This window comes from Grammomys surdaster, unplaced genomic scaffold, assembly GCF_004785775.1.
Source record: "Grammomys surdaster isolate TR1022 unplaced genomic scaffold, NIH_TR_1.0 125808, whole genome shotgun sequence".
NCBI classification, from domain to species: Eukaryota; Metazoa; Chordata; class Mammalia; order Rodentia; family Muridae; genus Grammomys; species Grammomys surdaster.
In genome coordinates, this window is record NW_021620639.1 from 80247 (window position 1) to 101536 (window position 21290).

General features: G+C 47.9%; 1 protein-coding gene across 1 annotated transcript in view; it reads left to right on the forward strand.

Annotated features, from left to right (window-relative positions):
* Nucleotides 1-21290, forward strand: part of Capn2 (calpain 2) — a 50775-nt gene that overhangs the window by 21199 nt on the left and 8286 nt on the right. Inside the window, exons 3-15 of the mRNA XM_028789301.1 lie at nt 3683-3801; nt 4359-4492; nt 5380-5548; nt 6434-6517; nt 7496-7581; nt 8758-8832; nt 9816-9976; nt 12007-12176; nt 13812-13823; nt 14595-14806; nt 16525-16561; nt 17729-17794; nt 19714-19771. Coding sequence (XP_028645134.1) covers nt 3683-3801; nt 4359-4492; nt 5380-5548; nt 6434-6517; nt 7496-7581; nt 8758-8832; nt 9816-9976; nt 12007-12176; nt 13812-13823; nt 14595-14806; nt 16525-16561; nt 17729-17794; nt 19714-19771 — 1383 coding nt within the window. The remainder of the gene's footprint in view (nt 1-3682; nt 3802-4358; nt 4493-5379; nt 5549-6433; nt 6518-7495; nt 7582-8757; nt 8833-9815; nt 9977-12006; nt 12177-13811; nt 13824-14594; nt 14807-16524; nt 16562-17728; nt 17795-19713; nt 19772-21290) is intronic.

Sequence of the window (21290 nt, forward strand, 5' to 3'; positions counted from 1 at the left end):
GGTTGTGTCTGTAAGATGTGTATGGTTGTGTCTGTAAGATGTGTATGCTTGTGTCTGTAAGATGTGTATAGTTGTGTCTGTAGGATGTGTGTGGTTGTATCTGTAGGATGTGTATGGTGGGGGGGTGACATTAGTATGCAAACTGCCACATTTATGAAATATTAAAGCCTATAATCTCTTCAATGCAAGATAATTCACCAAGGTAACATGAAAGCTTATCATTACACAGCCAAGACAACACTACAATCAAAGCCAAGGCAGGAAGCAACGGATGATGTACACTTTAGATTTGTCAGTGTATTGAAACAAGGTCTCATATTTACAGTTGAGTGTTCCTAGTTGGAACTGGATACTCTTGAAATTACTATCATGGTGTTATTCTGAAACAAAACCCAAGATTTAGCTGGGTATGATAGCACATACCTTTAATTACAGCACTAGTGAGGCAGAGGCAGGGAGAGAGCTCTGTGAGTTCAAGACCAGCCTAGTCTACATATCGAGTTCCAAACCAGCCAGAGCTCCATAGTGATGCTGTGTCTCAAGAAAAACAAAACAAACAAACAAAAAAAAAAAAAACAAGAAATGCCCCAGAGTTTGAGCTCAGAGTCAGTGTGTAAGAGACCTGACAAATGTCTGCTCCATGACCTCCTGACCTTTGGAGATAAGAGTAATGGTAAGGATGGCCTGAGAGCTATGAGAAGTCCAAGAAAAATGCAGACTATTCTCTGTCAAAGTTGAAGTATCGTACAAGTGTTGGATGCCTGTTAGTTTTTAAATTCCTGCTGGTAGGAGGAACACAGACTAGAAGAGGAGGTGTCTGGGCTGTCCCCCTTCCAGGATGCAGGAGCTAAGCCTAGCTTAGAGCCACTGTCTTGACGCCAAGGGGACCCTCTAGCATCATAACCCTTTCAGAAAGGCAGCTTGAGAAGAGGCCTAACTCTTACCTGTCTAAGATAGATATGAGCTTCTAGGACATGAAGGGAGAAAACCAGAAGCCACAAAGTGTGGTCACTGTTTTCCAGGATGTGGCAAGTGCACCCAGGACTGCTAGTGGTAACGTGAGACAGGTGTGCCGACACTGTCCAAGGCCAGTTCTGTATACACTCAGTCTTTGTTCCCTGAATAGCATGCTGGTCTGCAGTGACTTCTGAGATTATAAAGGCCTGGCCCTGCACACATGCTTGTGTTTCCATGTGCACTCTAATGTAAAAGCACTGATCACTGGGGCTGAGGGAATCAGAAGGAAGGGAGGACATCGGGATGGTCACTGTACCAGGCATACCCTGAGCAGATGCTCAAGATTTGATGGGACCTTACACAGAATCCATGCAAGCTCCAACTCAGGTCTGACTCCACACAGTGGGTCCATTTTCATGCCCCAGGCTTGTGTCTTCCAGATGCCATGGAGAGTCTCAAGTCTAGCCAGTTTGCAAGTGTCCTAGAAACGCAACACATTTGACGTGATCTAGAATCACAACCATCACCAGGCTCCTAAAGAGGCCTAAAGAAGGGGCGAGATGGGATAAAAAGGGGGGCTCCTATACCTCAGGAACTGCTGGGGCCTGGAGAACTAGACCTTAGTTATGAAGACTTTGAATGGCTTGGACAGGCGAGAGGCAAATCTCAGGAAACTGGCAGGCCTTTCTGAACACTGCATCCACAGGTCCATCTAAGGTACCATATGGAGTTAAGGAGGAAAAACACTCCCAGATAGATACCCATCCTTACCAATCCTCAGGCCCTCCTGCTATCTGGAGCTAGAAAGGATCACTACCACAATTCTCTCCAGCTCCGTAGCCTCAATGTCTCAGAGTCTTCAGTATGGGTGGTATGGTGGCCTCAGTGACCCAAAAGGTTGGATCCCCAGGAAGTCTGACAGCCAATAAAGCCCTACCCTTTGAAACTTTGTTGGGCCTGCAGCTGTTTGACTGTGTACAGTGGACACAGAGGCTTCCAAAGCCTTGTTACTCTTTCACCTGGAGACAGCGATTGCACCTCATGCCCTCTTAGAGCTGTTGTGAGGAGTAACAACAAGAATATGAATCTCCTAGAGCAGTGGGCAGCGTGCAAGAGGCCTGAACAAGCAATGGTGCTTGTCCACCTTCCCCTAGCTGCAGAGACTTGTAACCCAGTTCACTGGGTCAGGAAACGGGAAAATGATCAGTTCATGTGAGGGAAATACTTCAAGCCAGGTCTGGCTTCAAGAACAACTCAATTCAGGGACCTAGCTTCCCCATCTCTCATCCTTTCTTCATCAGCATTGGCAGAGTTTCATGGAGGCAGGATGATGTCATCTCTTCAGTCTACACACATCCTTACAGACATAATGCAGAGGCCACCTGCCCCCTACCCCCATTCAACTGGGGGACATTACACTTTGTTTCTGAAGTCAGGAAATACCCCAATCAGTGTTCCAATAGTCTGGAACTGGGGACAGAGCCATCACTACTGAATCTTGGAGACAAAGTCCTGGGAAGGCCCTGGTGTCACACAGAGAACAGCTAATGGTTGTAGTGGAGAACTACAAAGTCTGCAGTGCCCCACCACTCACTCAATTTCAGAAGGGCAGATTCGCTTTGTTTTGCTTACCTGCTGACTAATTAGGGAGGCTCTGTGTTCACTCACCACCCACTGCCACCATTTGTCACACAGCACAACCCGAAGAGCTGAGCACAGTCCTTTCAGAAGGATTGTCTAGCCCAGGCTCCATCAGGATTTTCCCAGAAGCCACCAGAATTCAGAACTCCATAAAGGATGCAAGTATTCTAATTAACCAAGCTATTCCCTGTGATTGCCATGGATACTTTTACTGAAAACATCTTCATTCTCTTCCCAACTCCTCTTTGTTATTGGTTTTGTTTTTTGTTTTGTTTTGGTGCTCAACAATGTCCCTGTCTGCAAACTGTCTGGAGCTGATGCTGGACCAGGTTATTTGTAATTGCAGGGGTGATCATGGTGCTTCCTATACAAAGCTCCCGCAGTGGGCACCAATGGGGACTACGTGCTTTGGACACATCCTTCTTCACAAAGAATGGGTCCGATGATCAGAGAGCCTTATCTGGTTGTCCCTGCCTCTGTTCAGTCCCTTCCAAGTCCACACCCCAGAAATGAGCTCTGCCTCTATCCCTCAGAGTCAGACCAAGTACGTGCACACCAGCTCATGGATGTTCTGTCTGCGTTGCTGCTCTCTCCTGTAATCACACTGCCCCCCTTCCTTGTCTCTGAATCCTTGTAAGAGATGTGCAATGTTCAGCTCCTCCTCATCTATTGCTGCATTTTCTTCTCATTCAAACTCCTGTCAAGACTCTTTTCATTGAGGCCTCTGTTGCCCCGTCAAGTTCAGTTCATCATAGATGGGCAAAGCTCCTATGTATCAGGCACAGAGCTGGGCTCCAAGGATACAGTTGAGCTGTCACAGAGTTCTGAGTTTCTCAAGAGAATGGACCTCTCTTGTTTCCATCCATCCACCCAACACAACCCAACATTTCTCCTTTAGCGAGTCCATCAAAATATCCACTAGACCATCAGACCAGGTGACCTATCCCGTAGCAGAGGAGTGTTTGAAACACCACTCCATCTACTCCAGGGTAAGGTTGGGTTTCAAGTACCCAGCTGCAGGAACAAGACTTCACATCCTCTGGGAACTAAGACCCAACCAGAGCTCTTGGCTTTGTGTTCTCAGGGGACTGCTGGCTGCTGGCTGCCATTGCCTCCCTCACCTTGAATGAAGAAATCCTGGCTCGGGTTGTGCCTCTAGATCAGAGCTTCCAGGAAAACTATGCAGGCATCTTCCATTTCCAGGTAACTTCATAGCTGGCTGAGGCGCCTCCTCACCCTGGCTCAGGGGCTCAGCAGATTCCTCCAGCTTGACTTGCTCCTTGGCTCCCCAGTCTCTAGTAGTTGAAAAGCTCCAGAGACCAGTTCTGTTTTGCAAAAGATGCTAGAAGAGACATACAAGATTTTTCCAACCTGCCCACGATGTGGAATCCCATGAGAATGGCTGGGAGCTAGGGAGTGGGTGTGGTCCATGAAGGTGATCATAGTGTACGGGAAGTCATGTGTTCAGGAAGTAATCCCCTAGGGTTTTTTTTTTAAGTTTATTATTTAAGGTTTGAGATAAAAGGTTTTAAAAAGCTTCCTTTTATGATAGCAAATGAGAGATGATATTTTTAAAAGTGTGTGTAGCTTTGGAGACACAGATGAGCTCCACTGGCTTCTTGCTTGGTGAGGGGTACACTTAACACAGGATACTGAAGAGCATCATGGGAATGTACAACACAGGGCTGGGCCAGGGAAAGCCGGATGAGGCCAAGGCTCAGAGTCCCAACACCACCCTCTCTTGTCCCCCTTACCTGCAGTTCTGGCAATATGGTGAGTGGGTGGAGGTGGTGGTGGACGACAGGCTGCCTACTAAGGACGGGGAGCTGCTCTTTGTGCATTCAGCTGAGGGGAGCGAGTTCTGGAGTGCCCTTCTGGAGAAGGCCTATGCCAAGTAAGTAACCATGTTCTTCCCCAACACCCCATCTTGCCCCTGCTGCCTTGGACTCCAAAACAGCAGGAGTTCTTTCGGGGACTGTTTTGAATAGACATTCTGTTCTATAAAAGGATGACTTTGGCCCAAATTGGGCTCTTAATTCAAGGAGATAATGTGGGTATGGTGGCTGTCTACATGATGCTGTTACAGGATAGTCATTGCTGATTTTGAGCAAGTGAACTGGAACATTCTGGGGCTGAGTGCTCTGGTCTTGAGAAAGTACCCTGCTTCTTTGGTGAGCCCCATTGCATCTTAACTGAAAAGACCAAAAGCTTCTGCCAATGGGCAAAGCTACCCATTGCAGAGGTAGGGAAATTGTGAAAACTCACCTAGGGGGAGCGCCTCAGCTGCTGGTGGACTGACTCACTGCGTTAAGATGGGAGCTGGTGGGTTTAGGATTCCCACAGCTCAGGCTAGAAATGTGGGGGGCTCCATGTCCTTAGCCAAGAGAACGTGGGGCACAGAGCTCAGGTCATGACCACAGGAACCTGCTATGTGCTTCTTAGGAAGCTGGGTTCATTACTGAAGTATCTCTAGCCAACCTCTGTGTCTGGGCTAGAGTCAGCACCAGAGGCTGGAGCAGAGCATCACTAAGTCCTTCCAGCTCCGGGGTTCGGTACCAATTCTAAAACATGTCATAGCCACAGAGAAAAAGTAACTAGAGAGATAGTGCCCTGCCTTCCTGGGCACCCTGAGTTGGAGACAAAGACAAAGGGGATGAAATCAGAGGACCTCATGAGTCCCACGAGGGGGTCTGAGTTGGAGTGGGGTGGCATGATTAGGGATGAAAGCATACTGCTGCAGCACCCAGGGCAGTGAGTGACCTCGTGAATTCCCTCCTTCAGGATCAATGGGTGCTATGAAGCACTCTCAGGGGGTGCCACCACTGAGGGCTTTGAAGACTTCACAGGAGGCATTGCTGAGTGGTATGAGCTGAGGAAGCCTCCTCCCAACTTGTTCAAGATCATCCAGAAAGCTTTGCAGAAAGGTTCTCTGCTTGGCTGTTCTATCGATGTAAGTCTCCATCACCCTCGGCAAGCACTCCTGTCTGCTGTCGCCCAGGGGGAACCCTGACAAGGCCCAGAAGCTCTTTAGGACATCGGTGCATCCCTTGCCCACGTCACTCAGCTCCTGAAGCCCAGGGTCACTAGGCACTAGCTCTCTAGGGGGCACCTTTGATATAGTAACAGTGCCTTCAGTCCTTCATCCTCAGCCCACTTTCCATTCTAACTGTGCTGAATCACTTCACTCACAGAATGCAGGTTACAGAAAGCCCCCCATTTCCCCTTCTGCTGGTCTTGACACCATGTCCCAACCTGCAGGGCTGTTTGAGCAGCCCTGAAGCCTCTCCTCTCTCTGGTCCAGTTGTCGTGGATCCCAGAGAAGACCAGAGAGTACCAGAAGAAACTGTTTCTTCAAAATAGCTTTGAAGGCAAACCTCACCAGGGAGATGGAAAGCGAGCCTGGTCCAGGACCCAGGAGTTCCCCAAGCTGTGCCCAGAGCATGGGAAAGGAGGGGCTTTAAGGAGTTGGCAACCCAATACATGGATTCTGAAGTGAGGGTAGAAATAAAGAACCGCCAATCATGTGCAACTGAGCTGGGCGGGGTGGGGGTGCAGAATCAGAGCATCTTGCTACAGTTGCCTGTTGGGTGTCTATCGTAACGACACCCACAGACCCTTGTCTCGAAGGTGAATCCCTACACTCCCTCCCCATCCAGAAGATGACGATGACGCGTGTGGGGGGGGGGCTGGGGAACGTGTGTCAACTTGCCCTCTGGTGATCAGCAACTGAAAGTTGCTCCCCCAGGTGGCAAGGTGGATGCTCAGGCTGGGCCCGGGTGCCTTGTGCGTCCTTCTGGGCTGAAGCAGCCGCCGCTTACTATCCTTGTGTTTGTAGATCACCAGCGCTGCGGACTCTGAGGCCGTTACCTACCAGAAGTTAGTGAAAGGACATGCGTACTCTGTCACCGGAGCCGAGGAGGTACCCGCCCCAGCTAGCACGTGGTTGTCTAGGGTGGGGCCTCCAGGCCTGCAGCTGCCCGGAGCACGCTGCCCCCTGCTGATCACAGCAGCTGCTGCAGGCGTTCTTCTGTTACTCTTTGGATCAGCTTGAAAAACAAAACCCAAAACCAGCACTTCCTATTTTATACTCTTCAAATTACTGTTCGTGGGGCGTGGTAACTCACACCTAAAATCCTAGCCTTTGTTTCTCAAGTGCTAGGATTTTTAAAAAATATATATATATATATTTTAAATGTGTATTTTAACTTGGCTAAGTTTTGCTACAGATGCTGTCTCCATATAAGTGGCTGGTTTTTCCCCAGCCATTTGCAAGTAAGCTACAGGTATGATGGGCCTGTCATCCCAGCTACTTCAGAGCCTAGACAGGAGGGCCATTTGAGTCCATGTGTTAAGGGGCAGCCTAGGTAACCCAATGAAACCTTGTCAAAACAAAAAAACAACAACAAAAACCCAAATGCATCTTCCTTTTCATCCAACAACACTTTAAGCAACTGAGAAAACATCTCTGAGCACCTGTGACAAAAGTACAACCTATTGTAGTTAGTTATCTGAGGTTTAGCTCTAACATCCCAACCACAGACACCAGACAAGCCAGGCTGTTGGTGCTACTGACAAAGATTAAAGGGCCCAGTCTTTAAATCTGGCTCCTGGGAACTTTAATTCTCATTTTCTTTGTTTTGGGGGAGGTTGTGGTATTTGTTTTGTTTTGTTTGATTCAGACAGAGCCTCACTGGCTTCCCTGGAACTTGGGGAGAGAGCTCCTAGGTGCTTGGGGTTTAATTAGGATTTTCCAAAGCTGGCCAGCAGTGATCTGAGGGTCAAACCCCTTCCAGCTTCCATGTTCCTCCTCCACCCACTTGTCTGGGGTGGGGTCCAAGCCCCTCCAAGCCTGAATGACCCTCAGCCTCTCCCTCCTTTCTTTCATTGGATCCTTCAGGTTGAAAGCTCTGGAAGCCTGCAGAAATTGATCCGAATAAGGAATCCCTGGGGACAAGTGGAGTGGACCGGGAGGTGGAATGACAAGTGAGAAGGAAACAGGGTGGGTGGGCCCGGGATCAAGCAGCCTACAGGGAGGGCCGAGGAGGGCTGGTGGAAGTTCAGAGAGGAGACACTGGGGGAAGTGCCAAGAAATGAGGTCCTGAGGTCACTTCTCACACTGAGTGGGCCTCAGGGCTCTGGCTTGCTAAAGTGTTTGTAAACAAGTCACTACTGTCAGCACTAGGGAACCCTGTCCCGGCCCAGGCCGCCAGCAGAGCACATTCTTTCCTACCTCATGGTCCTGTGATCCCTCCGTCCTTTTCCAGCTCACGCTCACTCTGCTACTGGGCCCACTGGGGAAAATGCACCCCATAGGCTAGTGAGATGGCTTAGCGGGCAAAGGTGCTTGGCACCAAGCCACGCATGAGTTTTTGATCCCTGGGACCCACATGGAAGAATGAAATAACCACAAGTCATCCTCTGACCTTCACAAGGCACAGTGGGAGAGCACACCATCACCCTGCTGGAATATTCCAGCGAGCACACACACACACAAAATAAACAAGTGTAAACAGAAAATAAAGAAAGAAATAGCACCATCATTCTAATAAATCAAAAGTGTGAACTATGTGCCAAGAGCAGAGATGAGCCTGTTGATCCCCAGGGCTTTCTGGTAGCAGTTAAACTTTGACCCTCTGAGGGAAGATGATCTACTGAGCCTCTCTGCTGAGTCCCGGACTCTTGCCCAGATGCATTTCCCATTCATCTACCTCTTTTCTGGCTCGTTCTAGGCAGCCCTGGCCTCAGTACAGGAACAAATATGGGCAGACTCTCTTCCAGGTTGCTCTGGGGGTGGTCCATGGTGGATTTCCAGATGTCCTTAAAGAGTTGCCAGGAGCATCTTCCCTGACACAGGCAATGCTCCTTCATCCTTGATGATGGGCCTTGCTCATTTCCTACTCTTCTATCCACCATGTTCCAGGAGAGCCGGACCTCTCTCCTAGCTCCCTGTACAAGGTTCTATGCTTCTTAGATTATGCTTTGTAATTCTCCATGGGGTCTGGATGTGGGTGAAAGAACCCCTTCCTTTCTGAGGCCTGGACCCTCGGTATGTAGTAAAAGTGAGTGTGTTCTGTGCCTCAGCCTTTGGGGATTATGAACAGAAATGGTCATTACCACATATTCTGTTCCTAAGGCCCCTCTTCTTGCTTTGCTTTCCAGTTGCCCCAGCTGGAACACAGTTGACCCAGAAGTAAGGGCAAATCTAACAGAACGCCAGGAGGATGGAGAATTCTGGTAAGGCAGTGGAGGCTCCAAGAAAGCCCCTAAGCAGAGCATCAGTCAGACATTCATTCACCACACTGAGGGCTGTGGTCGAGCACCGGGGCGGTGCTGCTTGTTACGCGTCTAAGTGCCAAGCAGACGGTGCACTTCTGTAATCCTAGCTCTCTAGAAATTGAGAAAGAGGGCTCTCAGACTGGAGACCGAGCTGCATAGCCTCGGCTATCCAGAAAGAACCTGTTTCCAACAAAGAAAAAAAATTTCTATATGATCCTGAACAACTCTTAAATCTCCTCAATGTGTCCATCTCAACGGTGGCGTTGACACCCTGAGCAATTTCACAAAGGCTGAGAGGAATTCCTTCAGAAATGTTCAGACCCCAAAAGAAAACACATAGAAAGATGGGACTTTTCCTCCCACCAGTCTCTAAAGAGACATCCTGGCTCATAAGAAATCAGCTCCAAGGAAGGAACGGCTCAGTGATTAAGAGTGCTCTCTGCTCAAGAAAACCTGAGTTCAGTTCCAAATCCTACATGGCAGCTGACGACTGGAATTCTAAGCCCAGGGGATCTGGCTCCCTCAAGCTCCTGCATGTGTGCAGGGCACAAAAACTCACTAAAGCAAACACATGTAATATTAATAAAATAAAGCTTAAAAAGAAAGAAACCAGTTTGTTAGTGAGCAGAGAGGGTCCCCTGTGTATGCACTGCTCCCCAGAACACCTACAATGGCTATTGTTTACTCTGAGAGCCCATATGTTCACATTTATTCATGGCTTTCATTTCACAGCTGAGAATTCTGAGATGCAACGAGAACTCATCAGTTTGCCTAAAATCACCCCTTAGAAAGTGGCTGATACAGAACTAGATTTGAGGCTCTCTGAGTCTGGCCATAGTGCCCACCACTGGGTCTTAGGCAGTCCCTCATCAACCAGGTAGAAGTTTAAGGCTGACACTGTGTCTTCTGTAACTCAGGACACCCTATCTCTGCTTTGCTAGGATGTCCTTCAGTGACTTCCTGAGGCACTATTCTCGCCTGGAGATCTGCAATCTGACCCCAGACACCCTCACCTGTGATTCCTACAAGAAGTGGAAACTCACTAAGATGGATGGGAATTGGAGGCGAGGATCCACCGCAGGGGGCTGCAGGAATTACCCAAGTAAGGGCCATGACCATGTGTGGCTGTGGTCCCATGGCATTGGCCTGGGAGGGGATTTGACTCCTACTCACCCAGAGCTCATTCTCTTCCTTCACCACCAGCTTGTGTCTCAACATCTTTTTCCATTTTCTCAGCCTTACTACTTCCTGAATTCATTTGCTGTGATACCCTTTGGACCCCACATCCCCTGGTGGCTGTGACCTTCATCCAGCTTATGGAGGCAGTGCTAAGTCTTAGTTCATAATGTGCCACCCCAGGCTACATCCTGGGCTACACCAGCCTCTCTCGGCAGTCTGCCACCTTCTTCTGTGGCAAGTTCACTTATAAAATGTTTATAGCTAGGTTTTAGTAGCTGCACATCTTTAATCCCAGCACTCAAGAGACAGAGACAGATAGATCTTGGAGTTGGAGGCCATTGTGCTGTACAGAGTGAATTCTAGGACAGCCAGGGCTACACAGAGAAATGCTGCTCAAAAACCCGGAGAGGAAGAAAGGAAGGAAGGAAGGAAGGAAGGAAGGAAGGAAGGAAGGAAGGAAGGAAGGAAATGCTGACTGATCCCAGCTCATGTCAGGAGAGGGCTTCTCCTCTTCTCTGTTAATCCCTTTGCTGATCTCTTCTGTTTTCTTGACAGCTCAGTCCTCTCCTACTCCTTGTCCGCTAGATACTGTCTGATCTTAATGACACTGCCAGTCATAGGGTGGGGTGTACATAGAATGCTGGGAACTGTCCCAAAGAGCTTCATCTGTGTATTAATCTTCTCGATGAACTTACCTATTTTCATTTCCAACTTGAGGATGATGAGACTGAGACAAGGGAAGTGGCTGGCCCACGGCCACAGAGCTTTCTGGAGTTTGAACACAGGCAGTATGGCTATGAAGTCCCTATTACTCTGCTGGCAGACCATCGTCATATTTTGATTTTCTGTTACAGATGAGAAAACAGAGGCTCTCTGTAGGTCATATACCAGACCAACAGAGCAAGTAGACTAGCAGGCCAGTCCCTCCAGTCCCATGCAGTCACCAAGTGGCAGTTCTAGAGGCCACCACTGAGAAGCCCCTCTGCCACCCACAGAAACACCCTCTACCCTGTACCTGTAGATGGGAGGTCTGCAGACACTCTCTCAAGGACCTCAAAAGTGAATGCTCTTGGCCTTGGAAACACTCTGCCGCAACAGTATTTACTCAGGACACTGAGGTAGCCTAGAGCTTCATACACAAGGGAGTGTGTGCCAACACGACTGAGATTAAAGAAGCAGTTGTAACATGGCTGCAAAACCATGCTTCTAATTCCACCTCAGAGGTCATAGCATGAGAGATGGGAGGGACTCAGTGTCTTTCTGCAGATGGGCTTTGGAAGTACAGGTTATAGAAGTACCATGAGGGTGAGCAAGAAACACAGATGCTTTCTGGCCTCTACATTTGCCAAGAGGTGGGGACTAAAAAGATAGACACAGTGTGTGAAAGTGTCCTTAGGGAGCACCAAGGCAAGCCAGCCTAAGGGCAAAAAAGAGTGATTCTTGATTTAGGTCCTTCTGAGATTCACACTGTGCTAGTGGCCCTCCATTTGCTATGACTTGGGTGAAGTCTTTTCGAAGACTTCATAATGAGACCAAGAATGTAGCTCTAATGGGAATGATTACCTAGAATATCTGAAGCCCTAGTTCTTGCAATCCCTGCGCTGAGGATGCAGAGTCAGAAGGATCAGAAATTCAAGCTCATCCTCAGAGACATAAGCAAGTTTGAGGTCAGCTTGAGCTGTAAGAACCCCTGTGCCAAAGGAGAGAACACAAAGAAGCAAGGAAGCCATCTCCTCATGATAGCTGAAGGTAGATCTGCCTCCATAGCCCACCTCTGTCAGTAGACACTCCATCTAAGGGGTTGCTTTTGGCCTCTCCTGTGCTTCTTCCTCTCCCACCAGCTCCTTTTTCTCATCCTTGATCTACCACCTCCAGCCACAAGGCCAGGTCCACCCCAGTTCTCAGCTCCTGGACGTTTATTCAGACCTGGGTTCCTCTGACCCCATTCCACAGATACCTTCTGGATGAACCCTCAGTACCTAATCAAGCTGGAGGAAGAAGATGAAGATGATGAGGATGGGGAGAAGGGATGTACCTTCCTGGTGGGTCTCATCCAGAAGCATCGGAGGCGGCAGAGGAAGATGGGCGAAGACATGCACACCATTGGCTTTGGCATCTATGAGGTACTGGCATTGGATGGATGGAGCTCTCCCTTCCTTCCCTTGCCCTCCCTTGCCTTTCCTTCTCCCAGCCCCAGCCACCAGACCCCAGAGGCAAGACTTGGAATATGACAGAGGACAGGAAACTTAACCAAGCCAAAATAAAGATGCCAGCACAATCAGACTTAGCAGTAGCTAACACAAGGTCTGTACAGCTGTCTGTGTTCCCAGGGACCTCCTGGCCCTTCCTTGGGCCCCCATAGCTACCCTCTTGGGAGTTCTGTGCTTGAAACCAAGACCTCTGTGTCCCTGTTCACATCCTCTAGTCCTGTAATTCTGGTTGACCCAGCAAACTCAAAAGAATAGAAAAGACTTAAGCTAGAACAGAATATTCTAGAGCACACCAATAAGTATTGTGAGGGCTGGGCAAAGCCTAATGGTCCTAATGGTTAGAGACCAGCCAAGTCTTTGGCCTGGATGCACAAGAGCTCACAACAGGATAATGGAGGGTCATTATGCTCCCTTGGGGCCTGCTGGCTGTAGCTCTGCTCTCACAGGCCCCTTACTGCTCAAGAAACCCTCTGTCATTCCAAGCCAAAGAAAAGCCCTGCCTGCTCAACTGCACCAGAGGGGCAACCTTGTCAAGGCCATCTCTCTTCTTCAAACTAAGGGCTAGAGCCAGGAGACCCTCCATGCAGGGGCTCAGCGGTACAAAACATGGCCTTGCTTGGCAGATGAGTGGAACATGGAAGACCTCAGGGTGGCTACATGGATGCCTTTTTATTTAGTGAGTGAAATCTGGCAATTTGCTGGATGGCTCCTGGTTCTGCAAGCCCACCGCTCATCATTCCCTCAGCCCGATGTTTAGTAAGGTTACTTAGTAGCCTGAACATGACTTGGAGAAATGGCAAACAGAAGCCAGACCTCTGCCCACAAAGTCCAAGCACACTCCTAGAACACTGAAAAACCAGATGAGGTGTCGGGTAGAAGGTCCAGCTCCTGTGCTCATTACTGGCAATGTGGCTACTTCTGATTGGTTGATGCTCTGAGCCACACCCACCAACTTGGGAAGGGAGGTTGGACAAAAAAACCCAATTATAAAGTATGTGTAGTCCCTGGACTCTCAGCCTCTAGAACAGAAGCTGAGAACTTGGGCAGATTAGCTCAAAAATGCACAGTGAATTGTGTCTGCTCATGCATGAACTTGGAAGTCCAGTCATGCATGTGCTTTTAGAGTTGGGCAGGATTTTGGTAGTTATCTGTCCCATTTGACATGTAAGAAAACTAAGGCCAATGAGGGCAAGTGGCTTAGCGGAGGAGATACATACAGACTGGATGTGACTGGTCTGGCCTGTTGCTTCCTCTACCTGTACCCAACCCTTCTTTTCCTGAACGAGAGGTGGGTGTGGGCTTCCACACAGCTAGCTGATGACCAAAAACAAGTCGATACATGCATGAATGGTGGTAAGGGCCTATCCACCATGTCACTGAATCCTAAGAGGGTTTCCTTCCAATGTGGCCTACGTACTTTGAACTTCAGTGCTGACTTAGTTAATAGCACTGGAGCTACCTAGAAAACACTCAGTGAAGAGTCGGGCACAATGCTAATGTGTTCATATCTGCTCCTCAAATCTGAACCAGGCCTCCTTTATTTTTCAGGTCCCAGAGGAGGTACGTCTGACACACGTCAGTCCCCAATCCCAGGCCTCCAGCTGCCAACAAGATTGAGGCTTAGCCAACCTGATCTCAGGGAGTAGTGGGTGCTTCAGAGGGGCTAGTGGCTGAGGGATGAGTCCTTGACCCCTCAGAGGCCTCCAACTCTCGGGCCAAGTGGACTAAGCTCAGGGCTAAGTATCTAGGGAGTTCATTGGTGCTTACTGTTCCCCCATGACCCTAAAGTAGCCCTAAGAACAAGCAGGGAGGGGGAAGGGAAGCAGAAGCAACTCCTAGACTATGTGACCTTCCACGCATGACATATTCTCTCTGAGCTTTGCTTTCTTTCCAGTGTAAGTAACCAACCATCACCCCTCTGGGCACTGTGGGAATGAACTGGGGTACAGAAGGCAACAGTTAATACTAATAAAATGCATAGCAGCCAGGTGACTCACAAGGCCATTTATTAAATGGCCACACCAGCTGCCCTGACCCATCCATGGGCATTCAGACAGACTGAATGAGTTGTGAGCCCAGCCTTGGATTATATCTAGTTTGACAGCTGGGCTCCTTTCTCTGCCTTGTCTTTCCCCTTGTCAGCTAACAGGGCAGACCAACATCCTTCCCATCACACCTGGTCATGCGTGAGCTCCTCAGCAGTCAGGTGATGCTTGGGGTAGAAATTTCAATTCCTATCTAAAACGATCCAGGCATCGTCCCCATTGTCTCTCTGGGAGTCAACGGAGCACACGTGTGAGCCCCTTCTTCATTGCTTTGTTTAACCATCAGCTGACAGGGCAGACCAACATCCACCTTGGCAAGAACTTTTTCCTCACAACCAGAGCCAGGGAGCGGTCAGATACCTTCATCAACCTCCGGGAGGTCCTCAACCGCTTTAAGCTGCCCCCAGGAGAGTATGTCCTCGTTCCTTCCACCTTCGAGCCCCACAAGGATGGTGATTTTTGCATCCGAGTCTTCTCCGAGAAGAAGGCTGACTACCAGTAAGTACTGCTACTTCTCTCTGTTCCCGGCCCTGGTCTTCCCTTTGCTCTTTTTTTCTCTAATACTTGACAAGTCAGTGTAGGGTTGGAGAGCTCTGAAAGTTCTACTCAAGGAAAAAGCCAATCAGTACATGTTAAGTTGGAATAGGGCAGCTGGGGATGTGAGCAGCTTGCAGTCCAGTTTCACAGTCTGTCTATGAATTACCAATTGTTAATTGTACACCCTCTATGAGCCCACACCTGGCATAACCCTTGCTTTTCCATGTCATCTGTAGTAGACAATGTTGATGTCTGAAACTTTCACAGTTTTAGTCAGAAGTCTTTGGTGGAGCCTTTTAAGCAGATATGACAAGTTTTCACCATTGTCCCTGTGCCCTTAGCTCACAGTAGCATCTGCCACCCTGTCACTGTATCAGTCATTTAGCCAGCAGACAGAACCACCCTTGGACAGTGTAAGCCAAAGAAGGATCACTGAAAGGCTGTGTGGACCCCAGCACTGATAGGGGACCAGGGGTGAAATGGAAAGGACAGAAACAAGGGTTTTCTGGGGAACCATAGTTGGGACAACCTTTGCCAAAGACCCAAAGGTCCCATAGATTGTGTCTGACGGGGTGGGCCCAAGTTAGTCCCTACCCATAACCTCCTGTGAAAGGAAAGAGGCAGAGGGAGAGAGACCAGGGTACCTTTGCTTCAAGACAATACGCAACAGAGAAAGAGCTTCAATTCCCAACAGCTGTGAACCAGTAAATGCCACTTAGAGCATGGCAGTGGCTCCCTGCCATGACAGGTCCTCCTGTTTGATTGACACTTGCTGCAGGGAAAGGGCTAAGTCATTTCACTTGGGGGAATTCCAGTGTGTCCAGCTTCATCTCCACTGATGAGATGGAGTCAAGCCCTAATATCATTGTGAAGGCTCTACTCCTGGTCAAACCCTATCCTGCTCTCCTCCCAGGGAAGGGTTAGTCCCCAGGGTGAGCTCTCTGCCATTCAAAGCTGCCGTCCTCACCTAGGATAGCCAACCTACTGCAGATCCCAGCTAGCAGCATTTAGAAGTCCTCTTACCCTCTTGTGATGCTTCAGGCATGCAGGTGGGACTCTTAGTAACCTAGTTTGAGATAACAGGCACCCAGGGAAAGCCCTCCCAGGCTTAAGTATCCTCACCAAAGGACCTAGCTCATGTAAGAGACTGTGTGAGAGTAAGCTAACTTTGCCATTAGGTTCCATATGGCTTGCTCCAGCACAGTGTGGGACAGAGTCAGAGATTCATACAAGCAAATATGATAGTTTTTCCATGGCAAAGAATGTTTTAGATAGAATTTTAAAGTTGTCCTTTGAGACTGGGGATATAGCTCAGTGGTACTTGCTCAACATTTCGAGGCCCCAGAACTTAAAACAAAACAAAACAAAACAAACAAACTAACAAAAGCAAAGAAGCAGGTGTCAAGAAACTATCCAGCCAGAAGCTAAGTGAGTCCCAGGACCCTTGCTCTATACCACATGGGAAGCTGTTTGATAAAGACCCAAAACCAACGAAGTATCTCTGCTTTGGCTACAGTCGCCAAGGGCCTGTGTTATCACAGAAACTCCAGGTACAGAGACTCCCTCTGCTACAGCATGCTGGATGTAACACTGCTCTTCCATCTCATAGAGTGACTTCTGCAGGACTTCTGGTTCACCCTCCCCAGCCATCTAGTAATAAAATGTCCTTCTGTTTCCAGAGCTGTTGATGATGAAATTGAGGCCAACATTGAAGAGGTATTTCTTCCCTAACTTCTAACTCTGCTCATTTGATGGGCACACAGTATTTGACAGAGCAAAACCACTGTGAGGGCCTGGGCACCCCTTGGGCTATGTGAAGACAGTTTGAAAGCCAGGCTACAGCCAGTCAGTCTCTTGCTCATTAAAGCCCAGTTTATCCATGTGCTGGGGTTTGAGGGGTGGGGAAGGACAGATCACCAATGTTGCACTAAACAGGCTGGGTTCTGGTTACTCCTCCATATCCAACCTCACTTTTATCGTTTATAAAATGAACTCAAAGGATTCCTCAAGTTTCTGAGAGTCCCAAGAATGGTTCAGTGGTAAATCCTAAAGAGATTTTAGGGATATAATTCAGGAATTTCACCCAAGGCCCAGTCTTAGCAAAGCTGAGTAAAAGTACCTCATGCTAGAGAAAGAAAGGGGTCATTCCCTGAGGTGACTCTGCTATTGGAACATAGTTGTTCAAGTCTGGTGTTTGTCATATGTGCCCACTGGGGCACCAAACAGCTTGTAATTGACTAAACAGTTCCCCAGCAGTTCACTGGGTTCCTGTTGGAGTAGATCATACAGGGCCTTCTAGTTAAATAGTAAAGATACTTGGGATTATAAGAACTTAAAGGGTAACCTCTCTACCGTGTGCTTTCCACTCTTTCTCATGGGCTTTAGCTAAAACAAAACAAAACAAAAACAAAAGCAAAACACTTTACCTGGGTATGGTGGTACACACCTGTGATCTCAGCACAGAAGATGTAGGGGCAGGAGGATGAAGAGTTCAAAGCATCTTTGACTCTACAGTGAGTTCAAGGTCACCCTGGACTACTTGAGATCCTGTCTTAAGAAGGAAAAAGTTCTTAAAAGACAGGTGTGGTGACACATACCTGTAATCCCAGAACATGGGAGAAGGATCAGGAATTCAAGGCCATCCTCAACTACATAAAGAGTTTAGGGCCAGCCTGTGTTATATGAGACATTGTCTCAAAACAAAACAAAATAATTAATTCTTCATACTACCATTCATTGTAGGCCCAGTATCCTTAGAATTCTGGCCTGGGGGACAGGAAGACTAGAAATTGGGAGCTGAAGGGAGCACTATGGAAGGGGGAGGGGCCCTTGCCTTCAATCTCCCCTTTAATCCATTTCCTATTTCTGTGTCTCACTTTCTAGATTGACGCCAATGAGGAGGACATTGACGATGGATTCAGAAGGCTGTTTGTTCAGCTGGCTGGGGAGGTAGGTGTCACCAAGGTCCTTCTGACACAAAGGAAAAGTGATTTCCTGGAGGAGACTTCTGTCTAAGGGTAAAGAAAGCAAACTAAACAAAAGCTGAAGAATTGTCACTGTTGCTCAGATCCTTAGCTCAGCATCCCTTGTTTACATCCTCTCAAGCCCTCTGCTGGCTTCCAGAGCAGCCTGGCTCTTCTTTCCATGAGATTCTCAGCTCACTTTCAGGTTTTTTTGTATCCTCTCTGTCCCGTGCCAACGGAGACATGAAACTTGATTCCTAGTCTTTTTTTTTAAATAATTTATTTATTTTTTCTCAAATCGTAGTTCATTCACACAAAGGTTATAAACACAGAAAGGCAGGATGTGGGGAAGGGGATGACACTGGAGTGTGAGTGTTCAGGGGGAATACAGATATCTTTCAGAACCTGGTATCGGCTGGGTGAAGGTTCAGGGGACAAGTCACTATGACTCTGCCTATGACTTGCTTGTCCTTATGTAAGTTGGTATTATCCGCCAAGGCTACCTATTTACAAGGTCTATGACTACTTAGGCTTGTAAATTTCCACAAAAGCTGCCTGTTTACAATAGCTTATAGCCATCTGTTTCATGTTTTTCCACAGAGACCCAAGACTTGGTGTTAGTATACATGTATAACAGGCCTATTGCTGATTTTAGGCCTATGGCTGATTTTAGGCCTTCAGTGTGTAATCAGGGCTGCCCCTGACATCTCCTCCCTTCCCTAAGTATAGAAGAGCTGTGGCGATTCTAATCTTGCAAAGGCAGGGATAGAGGCCTGACCTCCAGTAATTGAAGGGGACCTTGTAATGGCTCCAGTCCCCCTGTCTTTGTCCAGTGAGGCATGAGGGCCATACTCATCCCAATTTGACTCCTAGTCTTGACATCCATACACATACCTAAAATAGAACGGTCCCATCCCCCCAGAATATAAGCAGTTTACACCAAAGCATTACTTGTCTTTTTTCTTGAAATAGTTCCCTAGCCCTACAGTCCCACGACAAAGCCAGTCAGCCTTTTGTTCCTAGCAACTCCAGAGGCAAAGTGTCCTTCTCCACTGTGTAGCTCTCTCCAGTGTAACCATGAAGCAGGCTCATCACAGTGCTAAGCCAGATGCTGTTCATACTGAGGCACCACCTGTTTCTCTCCCCTCAGTTTCTCAAGGGAAGGGGCCTCAGAGAAACTTACTATCCTCACTGACTGAACCACACATACCCCTCCACACACACCCTGGGCCTTATCCAGGTTGCATAGGTTACACAAACACATCTAAGTGAACAGAGTTAGCTGGACCATGTCTGAAGAGCCCTGGCAAGTGACCTCAGAGCAGAGATGAGCCATCTTGGAAATGGCTGGTCTTTTCCTCTCTTTCTTTCTTTTCATTACTTATTTACTTATCAGTCTCCCTATCCCCCAGTACCTTCTCACACAGATTCTCCCCCTTTTCTCCCCTCCCCTTCTGCTCTGAGAAGAGGGACACCTCTCCCCTTGGGTATCCCCTCTTTTCCCTACATATCCAGTCACTGCAGGACTAGGTGCATCCTCTCCCACAGAGGCCAGACAAGGTGGCCCAGGAAATGACTGATTTTCAGCAGTTTCAGAAAGCCCAAACTCTGATTGTAGAGTGTAGAGAAACCCTTCCAGGTAGGAGGGATGGTTAGGAAGGACTAGGCTCCCACAGAGAAAGGGTGACTGACTAGACCTAGTATGTGTCCTGTATTATAATAGTATGCTAAATGCAAGCCAGTGCAGTGCTTAGTGTAGGCGAGGGACAACATCTCCCACATCATTTAGGTTGTTAACAGTGCGTTCAGATTGCATGGCTAAGATGCTAACCACTTAAGATGTTCACAGTGTTCACCGAGCTCCCATAGGGAGCCTTTAATGATGTTCTGGTTATATGTCCACAGGATGCAGAGATCTCTGCCTTTGAGCTGCAGACCATCTTGAGAAGAGTTCTAGCCAAGCGTAAGTGTCTCCTTTTCAAATCCCTCATCATACTCTTCCCACTTTGGACATGAGGAGACATGGGACTCCCTGCTTCAGACATAAGTCAGCAATTGTGGCTAAACCATCACTCTGTTCCTACACCAGTATCACCTTGGCACTGCCAGTACTGGGGAGGAATAAGATGGAGCAGGCTCTGAGTGAGGTAATGCCTAGAGCAAAGGTTCCTAGGTCTAGAGATGACAGATCAAATCCAAGTTCTTCTACATATGAGCTTGGTGATCTAAGGCAAGTTAGACCACCTGTCAGATTCCCCGAAAGCCATCTGCTACACAGACATACTATGACCTCCTCTTCCCAGTGGTTGAATATTACTTCAAGAGATAACATATAAAATTTGTCTGCATGCTGTAAATGGAAGCTCTTATAATGGCTAGCTGGTAAGAAAAGTTTAAATCAGGCCAGAGGATGGACACCAGAGCCCTGAGTTCCTAAGTTCTCTACCTACATAGGGGAGTGCTCACCTGTCACTGATTAGCCAGAATGGAGGATTATATGCCACCTTACCCACAGGCTAAGAGGAATAGATTACAAAGTCTCAACTCCCCACCTTGAATTAAATGAGCTTCAATTCACTGAACCAATGGGACGAAGCAAAAGCATCTACATTCTGTAAATACATGCTCAGGTCCAAGTTGGAGGCTTCCATAAAGAAGGGAACAAGATGAGGTGGAGGCCAGGATCAGGCAGAGCCAAGGTCAGCATCAGCTTTTTTTTTTTAATTTTAGCTTATGGCTATTAGTTTCATTTTTGCTTTAAAAAATATAGCTATTATTTTTCATATGTATAGATGTATGTACATGTATGTGCGCATGTGTATGTGTGTGCACATGAATGCTATAGTGCACACGTAAAGGACAACGTGCAGGAGCGGTTCTTTTCTTTCACTGTCTGGGTTCTCGACATTGAACTTATATCATCAGGCTTGCTGACAATGACAAGCCCTTTGCCTGGTTACCCATCCTGATGGCCTTTGAGGCTTTGAGATACAGTCTCATTCTATATCTTAGAATGACCTCCTTGAACTCAATGTGCAGCACAGGCTGGTCTTCTCTCACAGCAATCTTCCTGCCTTGGCCTTGTAACTATTGAGATTATAGATATAATCAACCATGCCAGCTTTTCTAGCTGTTTCTTAAATAAGAAATTATCCACAGACTAACACTCACCTCCTCTGCTGCTGCTAATCCTTAGAGAAGAGGGAGAATATACGTTTCCCACCTCAAATCCTTACAGGTCATGATGCTCCTGATATGATAGAGGAGTGGTTAGCATGCAAATGCCTGACGTCATGCGGATCAGAAGCAGACACACACATTGTGACACCCATCAGCTCCATCAGTCATCATGGTTTCCAGGGGCTGCCTTTCCATCTGACACCACCAGATGGCCTTCCACTGGACCCCTTGGGATAAAAGTAAATCCTTGTTTTAAAGCCAAAGGCTAGACCACGGTCTGTAGGGTCTTCCATACATGGTGT